Source organism: Colletotrichum siamense, assembly GCF_013390195.1.
Source record: "Colletotrichum siamense strain Cg363 chromosome Unknown KSG_Cg363_contig05, whole genome shotgun sequence".
Classification (NCBI taxonomy): domain Eukaryota; kingdom Fungi; phylum Ascomycota; class Sordariomycetes; order Glomerellales; family Glomerellaceae; genus Colletotrichum; species Colletotrichum siamense.
Window position 1 is genome coordinate 2,985,396 of NW_023501018.1, and position 9,123 is coordinate 2,994,518.

At 52.4% G+C, this 9,123-nt stretch overlaps 2 protein-coding genes across 2 annotated transcripts; one reads left to right on the forward strand and one right to left on the reverse strand.

Annotated features, from left to right (window-relative positions):
- Positions 1-38: 38 nt before the first annotated feature.
- CGCS363_v008362 (uncharacterized protein) lies at positions 39-437 on the reverse strand (the record flags this gene model as incomplete). Its single annotated transcript, XM_036640211.1, has 1 exon — positions 39-437. The coding sequence occupies one exon, from the start codon at positions 435-437 to the stop codon at positions 39-41; it is 399 nt and encodes a 132-aa protein (XP_036495175.1).
- Positions 438-3,738: 3,301 nt separating this feature from the next.
- CGCS363_v008363 (UNC93-like protein) lies at positions 3,739-5,315 on the forward strand (the record flags this gene model as incomplete). The annotated part of the gene is made up of 4 exons (XM_036640212.1): positions 3,739-3,854; positions 3,907-3,946; positions 3,993-4,200; positions 4,249-5,315. The coding sequence occupies 4 exons, from the start codon at positions 3,739-3,741 to the stop codon at positions 5,313-5,315; spliced, it is 1,431 nt and encodes a 476-aa protein (XP_036495174.1).
- Between the last annotated feature and the right edge of the window lie 3,808 nt (positions 5,316-9,123).

Genomic DNA, 9,123 nt, shown 5'->3' on the forward strand with positions numbered 1-9,123 from the left:
TTTGTGACTTTTGTATCTATACCCAGTCCGCAATTCATTCAGCTTCTGCTACTTGATTCAGAGCCGCCAGCACCATCATTGTGTGCATTATTGCCGGTTTCTCCCTCTGGTTTGGGCCACTTGACATCGCCAAGCGGCTCTTCGCGCGTCAAGCTTACAGTAAAGTTCCGGAGCCGCGATAGACGGGTGTGTGCCATCATGGCGCGGTGCAAACGCAGCATTTCCTCGCCGTTACCATCGTTCTTCGCCTGGCGATAGTCAGCCATCAGGATAGCATGCTCAGCCTCGTGCAGGGCGCGGTTGTCGCGGAGGTGCATGGGCCGATGACACGCGGCGCAGCTGTCGTCGATGAAGGCGGGCTTCCAGAGCTCGCCTTTGCAGTCGGCCCCCTTGCCGCAGTCTCGGAGGCGAGAGCGGAGGGTGTGACCGCAGGACATTGTGGTTGCTGTTCCCTCGCACATTGTGTCCGTTTGCAGTGTGGAATACTTACCGGGCGGCCTTTTTTTGCCTTGTGCGTGATTGAGAGGGTTGTGTACCTACAATTCTGTTTCTTCCGCATTACAAGGCGGCGCCTATTTATGGATGGCTTCCTGCCTTTATTTTGCTCTCGCTCAAGATGTTTCTGGGCGGTATTAGCGACATTGTTCTTGTCTCATCGATATGTTTCGTAGTTGAAACCGTCAATCTTGTACATAACGACGCTCTTTGTTCGTCTGCGACTCATCCGCATTGTTCGTCAACGAACAGTGTTCAGTGTCCTCAGGAAATGGTCGAGACTTCCAATCCATGAAGCTGGTTCTGGACAATGCTTCTCACTCTACCTTGATTCAGGACTGCCTTCCATCTGCTACGGATAGTGATTCGGAAGAGAGAAACCACGCGTCTCGATTTGTGTATTACCGTCCGCACATCGCTCCCCCGACGATCTTGACGGGGAGATAGGATACTTGACAGGATCTTGCTTATCGACGAATGGGAAGCCTTGCCGAAGGGATGTTATCGAATTTGCCCACCAATAGGGATGTTGGAGCAGCAGAACAGAGAGCGGCTCCGGCTCGAGAGCCGCCGGGCCGCCAGTCGCATATGAAGCGGCGGAAACATATTGAACTCAGCGGCCGCAATGCTGAAAGAGCATCTAAGAACAGGTCGATGAAGCTGGCCTCGACGGTTTCAGGGATGCTCGTCGCCAAATGCAAGGTGATTGTCACACCCTCCTTGAGGACCCAATGTTGTCATTTCTCTTCCCGCAGCGGACATCCCACGTGCGGAAAGCCGTTGGAGGGGAGGTGCGAGGTATGGGCTGTCTCGCTGTCTGGTAGTGAGCGAGGAATGTAGCATGGGTAAGCCGCGTGTCGGACGGCATGCATCCGGGGCGGAACGAAGTCAGAACTCACCTTTTTTGGTCCTTGCGGTTTTGGACGGCGGGGAGTGAGCGTATGGAGATCGGCCGTTGGTGCAGGTTGTTGGATGGTCTGATGACAGGCGATGCAGGTGTAGCGGCGATGATCTATTGAGTGGTTGATATGTGAGGAGTCTGCTCGCTTGGAAGTGCCGTTTTCTGCAGACCGTCTTGAGATGTGACAATGTCATTCCAATGCCATTCAAACAATATGTAACCGTTTTGGCACCCGTTAACATCCGGATCCGGCTCGTGGTCGGCTGTCATTGTCGGCTCCGAGGGGACGGGAGTGAGTGTTCCTGCCGGTCATCCGCACCGTGTCTTTCTGGAACGCGGCCGAAGTCTGGGGTAATGTTTCTTTTTCTCTGTTGGCTACGTCTCTTTTGACACGATCTTGTTCATGATACATTACCAAGTGCTTGATTTGGAAGTATCAGGAGTGGAGTGCTCTAAGTGCGACGTTGTTGTCCCCACGGGGTAGCAGAGTCATGGCTGTAGGGTTTAACCCGATCGACCTGAGTATGTGTCCACTCACACTATCATTCGGGGCCAAGGTAACGTTCCCATAACATAGTCGTTCAAATAAAATGTCTCCTTAATACGCGGCACGTTCCCCCGAAGTCGTCGCGAAATCGCAACGATCCTCTTCCTCTTCTCCGGCCATCAGGCATTGGATTTCCCATTCTCGACATCTCTTATCTCCTGGAGACCGCAGACAACTAACCCGGAAGGCCCGCACTTTCCCAATGGAAAAATCAACCTGGGAAAACTGATGCCTGGACCCACCCACCGCGAACCGCACCTTCCACGACTCGGTGAGGACCTTTCATCCCAACTCGGATTCACCTTTGTTGTCTTCCCTAAGACCACCACCGACCTTGACAGTTCTCTTCACCCATCACGGTCCCAGACCTCCCAAGTGAGAGCCCAGAGCTACTTATTCGAAAAAGGACAGCTTCTCCATCACCACAGGTTCAGCATTGATGCGAGCCACTTGGCTCAGTTGGTCAAAGCGGAACACTTCCCCATTCCCCTTATCCGCATATGAGGATCACAAGTACCACCGTTCGAGTCCTCATTATCCTGTGGTCGGCAAACTCGGGTGGCGCGGGTTGTGTTACCAAGTAACACAATGAGCGTTGAATAGTTTTTCTTTTTTTTCTTTTTTTCGATCTCTTAAATGTGCTTTTTGCGTGGCGGCTCAGTTGAAAAATGAGGCCTGCGTTGCGAGGTATCGTGATATGTTTTGGTGGTTGATGTGAGAGTTATTGATGGGCCCCACTTTTGTGTAAGTAACCCGGAAGGCAAGAGCGCTCAGCGCTGATGTAATGAGTCTGCTTTTTTGTTTTTCGCCTTGCAAATCGGCAGTTGCATAAGCGAGTGACATCTTCCAATTGAGTACTAGGTATCTTTCATGAGTCTTCCGCGGTGGCATTGTGATGGCAGTATGTATGTTCCCATCTTGCTACGTGAGGTCAAAGTCGGAACGCCTCAATCAATGATCCGGTAACGCCACCGACGGGACCATCTCATGTTGCAAAGTGTCGAAGACTACTCTAATCATCTTGTCAACTCAAGCAAGGCAATTCATGGCGGAGTCAACAACTCTCAAACAAGAGCAACCGCACATTTGAAGTCGTCGCCGGCATACTGGACGATGGACGTCATGTCGTTACCACCACCACCACCACCAAGCCTCAATGTCACGTTCCATCGGTGAGGAAAGCGGCATGCAACACCGGGCACCGTGCGGAGCCTCAACTTCAGGGACCCTCCCTCCTTTGGCACTTTTTTCTTGCGCCCATTCCCACCGGAAACCGCGCTCGTCCCTTGCAGCGGATGGCACCGCTCGACGGGGTAGACCCAGTTTCCCGGGATCAATGGCTGGGTGCCCGACGAATCATGAAGGCGAATTGGGACCTCAGCTCACCCGCACAGATCCCTGGTTGAAGATCGGATTGTGCGGAGAAAAACACGAACGCACCCGCAGCTTATCTCTGCTGGCTGCTGAGAAAGATTTTCCCCGCTGTGACCGTGCTGAATGGTGTAAGAAAAAAGGGGGCCGGGTGGTTAACCAGTGGCGGTGGTCGCGTGTTCTCCCGAGGGAAACTCTTGTTGTCGAGAGAGATAGGGGTGGACCGACCGTGGAACGTCAATTCCGACTTCAACGTTGCTGTTTCGTGTCATCTGCCTATCTATCTTGAGGTTCCTGTTTGAGCATGAGTGTTGGAGTTTCGTTGTGATTTTCTGAGGATTTATCTACCTTCTGTCACGCGCCGGCGACTGCTTTCCCTGACAAAGACTCGATCAGTCGATTTCAGTCAAGGAGAGTCAGCAACATGAACGGCGAAGACCAAGTTTCCGTGGCGACGCCACACGAAGTCGAGAGCAATGAGGATGTCGACAACAAGGAATCATCAGCAATGATGAGATTGTACTCCCATCCATGGACACAGTGAGTTGGCAGCACTCGAGTACTCTTCAGTTGGTCCTAATTTTCGCCACAGAATCCTCCTCATCAGCTTCATCTGCTTCTGCATGCCAGGCGTAAGTCTCTACATTAGTCTGACGGGGATTTATGCTGATTGTGTAGATGTTCAATGCGCTCTCAGGCCTGGGAGGCTCCGGCCAAGTCGACTCAACCGTCGCAGCCAACGCCAACGTCGCTCTCCTCTCAACCACCGCAGTAGCCGCCCTCTTCATCGTCGGCCCCATCTTCTCCTTCGTCGGCCCCAAGATCTGCTTCCTTATGGGCGGCTGGACCTATGCTTTATACAGCGGAAGTCTCCTCAGCTTCAACCGTAAGCCAACTACTTCCCGAACCCCTCAAGGCCCGCTAACCATCCCAGACAACGCAAACGGCGCCTTCGTCATCGCCGCCGGCGCAGTCCTCGGCATCGGCTCCTCCTTCATCTGGATCGTCCAGGGCGCCATCATGACCACCTACGTCCACGAGTCCCAAAAGGGCCGCGCCATCGCCGTCTTCTGGATCATCTTCAACCTCGGCGGCGGCGTTGGCTCCCTCGCCGCCTTCGGCCTCAACTTCCACTCCACGACCGGCACCGTCAACGACGCTACGTACATTGCGCTGATGACCATCATGCTCGTCGGCTGGGTCCTGGGGCTCTTCATCTGCTCGCCGAAGCGCATCCGCCTGGCGCAGCTGCACGCCGCCACCGAGACGGAGAAGCAGAGCCTGAAGGGCATGTTGGAGATGTCTGTCGCGACGCTGTGTAATTGGAGGGTGCTGTGCATGTTGCCGTTGTTCTTCTGCGCCAATGTGTTTTACTCGTACCAGCAGAACGATGTGAACGGTATGACGTTCAATATTAGGACGAGATCGCTGAACGGAGCCTTGTACTGGTTCGCGCAGATGGTCGGCGGCCTTGTCATTGGCGTTCTTCTCGATCTGCCTATGCTGGAGCGCCCTGGACGTGCCAGACTCGGATGGGTTGTGTTGTTCGTCACTGGCATGGCGATCTGGGGTGGTGGATATGCGTTCCAGAAGTGGCAGGATGCTCGTCACGCTCAAGGTCTCATCCAAGACATCGACTACACGCAGGGCTCCCTCTCTACCGGACCGATCTTCCTGTACATCTTCTATGGCGCTTACGATTCTTTGTGGCAGTCCTACTGCTATTGGCTTATGGGAACACAATCCAACTCCCCCGGCCGGGCCGCTGTTCTTGTTGGCGCTTACAAGGCGTTCCAAGCAGCTGGAGGTGCGATGGCGTGGAGGATCAATGCTCAGCGTGCGAGTGCCATGACGCAGCTTGCTATGAACTGGGGTTTAAGTATCGGATCTCTGATTCTTGCGTTGCCGACTGTGTTGACGGTCACGAAGAGCACGAGTGTTCTGGAAGAGACTGGCGGAGAGGTTCCTCAGGAGAAGGCAGAGGAGAAGATGGTTGATTAGCCTGAAGGAGGATTGACCCAATCATCGATATCATGCATTGTAATCAGCTAGGGCGGCAATCCGCCGAGCAGGCACTTCTAATAGACACCTATCTAATTGAAGGCCGGCAAGTTGTAGATTTGAAGTCCAAAAGTAGAACAGACGGCGTGTTGCCGTGATGCAAGCGTGTTGAGGACCCGATGGGATTTCTAAATTGTCAAGTAACAAGAAGAATGTAATCCACCTAGCCTCATTTATGTGCTCGACTTGCACTATAAGGATTAAAGTAAGATCCAGATGAAAGAGAAGCGTACGCCGAATCCTCCCCTCGTGAAGAAAACAATTGCAAGTTTGCTGATGCGCTCTGCTGAGCAGAAGACGGACCACCATTAAATCCGGCCATGCTGAAGAGCCCATCATCTTCTGGTGCTTCAGGGTATACATATTTTCCAGGCGACCAATTCAGAATCAAATCCTCAACATTCTCTTCCAGGTATGGCGTAGGTTTGAAAGCCTCAAGCTCACCCTCGAGCCACTCATTGGTGTTGTAGACAGGCTTTTTTCCTGCCCGTGAAGCGCTTTCATCCATGTAGCACATTTGTTCTTGCGCCTTGAAGGGATTTGCTGGCTCCGAAACGAATGATTCGAATAACTCAAGTTGCACGTCCCTGATAATACTAACGATTTGACTTTTCAAGCTTTCCTCTAACGGGGCCAAAGCCTTGTCGATCTTACTTTCGAGTTCTTTTCGAACTCTGCTCGGAAGCTCTTGTCTCAGATACTGGTCGTATCTTTCAAATGCAGAATCTGGATCTCCGGTGTTCGCGCCGGAGCCGAATTCGAGATCTGTAAAATTAGCCTTGGCATCGGAAGGGTTGGCTCGATCAAAACGTACATGGGCTCGGTATCTGCTCAAGAGCGGTATCAGGGAACAATATGAGATAAACGTCTCTCCATTTATCAGCTTCTGTTAGATGTTTACTTCCCTTCTTGCGGCTACGGAGTTGCTTTTCTGTCTCAGGACTGAATCCATCGAGCGCGGGCCTCTCCCTGATTTGGCATCTCTCTTCTGCCATGAGGTGAGCATCTCGACTTCCTGCATCGTGGAATTGCTCATGACAGCGTGGGCAGGTTATGGGCAGCGCGTGACATCTATAGATGTGTTCTCTTGCCGTTTATCAGTACACGACCACATGTGCAATGAACAGCAAGATACGTACTTCACACGATGAACAGTGTTCCAACCTGGTCCTGGGCACGATCGCCACTTAGAAGTGCAATACCGCTGTGGATGCCTCTTGAAATAGGGACATGCAAGTCGTGCAGTCCCTTCCTCGTCGGGTATATCCATGCGTGCCCTCTTCTGGCCATCCCCACCTCCCGAACGACCACCATCTGGATCATCTGGCAGTCTCTTGTATTTTTCTCGGCCAGAAGAACCAGAATTACTCGATGTTGTTGCTTTGACTGTTGTCCCAGAAGATGGTTTCCACCTGGCGTTGGTTGAATCCTCGTTACCCAATTGATTCACGGGAGGAGACGGCAGACGCGGAGAAATGATAGAGTAGACTTCCCGCATCAGCTGTCCGAGTAGCAAGCGCCTTTTACCCTCGTATGTCAATTCCCCGCTAGTAGAGAAAGATCCAGAATAGGCGCTGCTGTCAGAGGTAACATGAGAACCCAAGCTCGAGGCGGTCTCAGCCTCTGACGATCGGTCTAGGCATCCTGGATCCCTCTCTGAGAGAGACCGTGGAGAGAAGGAAGGTGATGTTACCCCTGATACTTGGGAAGACCCAGACAGGTTTAACCCGGAGGAAAAGTCCATACGATAATTACGCCTTGGCGTGGTCGCTGCTGGTGACTGGAGACGGGGAGCCGAGTCACCGACGAAGTGTCCCTTCTTTTGTCTTTTGTTCGCCTTCAGCTGGAAGTTGGTGCCGAGATTAACCGTTGAATTGAGGACATTAGTAGATCCACTCCACGTGTTTTTCTTTGCTACCTCAAAGTTCTCATCGTCATCGTACTTCCAAGAGGCCGGCGAATGGCTTCTCGAAACTTCATCTAGATAATGTATCTCACTAGCGTTTTGAGGCTGCTCCTCTGTGACGTATGACTTGAAGTTGTTATCAGAATGATCCGTCGGTTTGACACTTTGGGACGGCAGACTTGACTATAGATGTTGTTTAGCTTTTGAATTCTGAATACAATGAAGGAAGTGGACTACCTTCTGACCGAAGTTGCCTGCACATGTTACTTTTACCTCACCAAAGGTTTTGCCGTCGGCGTGTTCCCAAGAAACCGGAGAATAGCTGCTCGAGTCTTCATTCAGACCATCCGAGTCTTCAAACAACTTATATATTTCGACATCGATCGGAGGCAAAAGAGATAATGGGAGACTGGGGTCAAAAGGCGCTGTGAGCTTGCTTGGGCAATTGGCTGGCCGCAAGGACACTCCCTCAAACGTACGTTCTACTCTTGGACGAGAGGAGGAGAGGGTTCCGAAGCAAGCCGGCTGTCCCGAAACTGACTGTAGTGGCGTTTCAGGCCGTGGTGTGTCGGGCTGTGATTGTTGGCAAGAGCGTCGTTGTGGTGATATTGGCTGCGCAGGCAACTCTACCCTTCCTCCAAATCCGTGGAAATCCGAGTCTCCTTCCAATTCCACCAAGTACCTCGACGTGGGTAAAGATTCCCAGGCGTTTGAGTAAAAAGACGGGATGGAAGATTGGGACTGACCCTGATTGGTGAATCGGCGAATCAAGGACCTATACCTCCCAGTTCGTCGTCTCTCCCCGTTCCCCCCACAGGTACATTTTTGGAATTCCCCCCACGAACCATCATATTCTTGCAAAGGCTGGCCAAAGTCCGAAGCCTGCCTTCTGCGAGTCCACCGCTGAACCAGGTCATGCAGCTTTCCCTTGGATTCGTTCGCTGTCTGTCTTTGTGGGAGGTGTATGGGTTCGAGTTTACGACGGCAGTCTAGGCCTGCCTCAAATCCTGCAGCTGGCGTTTTCCAGTCTGATTCACTTCTAGGAGGCCCGGCGGTGTTCTTCTCGCAAGATTGACTTGCCGTAGACCCCACTGCGACGTCGTATGGGTTGGGTTCATCCGGAGAAAGAATGTTGGGGCGCAAGGGAACGTTGTAGTTTGCCATCGCATCAGTCCTGGCTAGAGAAGCACGAATTCCGACCACGAAGCATGGTGTCTGCGCGTTCAACGGGCCGCCTCCGACAATAAGTACATCGATAATGAAGAGGGCTCCAACAAAGCGGTAGCGGTGGCTTTGCGAGCCCCTGTTTTGCGCAAGTGCGCAGCCAGGATGCTATAAGACAGCTCATCGGCCGCATTGGTTGGGCAGCCATTGAATGTGCAAATCGTAGGCCACGCTTCACCAATAGATGGACGAGGCGGCGCAACCACAGTCGCATGTCTTCCGAGGCAAGACTATCTCGGGCTGCAGTGATCGTCTCCGGAGGTGGGGGTCTAGATGCCTAATTTTTTCCTCCCTCTCATCGCCCCAATGAATGGCGGGCGCTGTGGTAACTTGCATATGAGCGAATCGATTCTCATTCAGATCAAACAACAGAAAATGAAGCACTACTCAATACCAAGGAAGTTGTTATCGATAAGAGCTGCTTTTATCCCAAAAGGGCTTAGTGAGGGGCACCCCCACCAAAAATTTCATCTTCACCGACCAGGTCTGGGCATCTGGGTGCCAGTGGCGTTCTCACACTCATCAGCTCCAAGTACATTTGCGCCAAGTCTAAGACCGCGGCCTCAATCCACCGAGCATATCCCTCCAACGCTCAGCAGTTTGACACAGGTTTTCAAA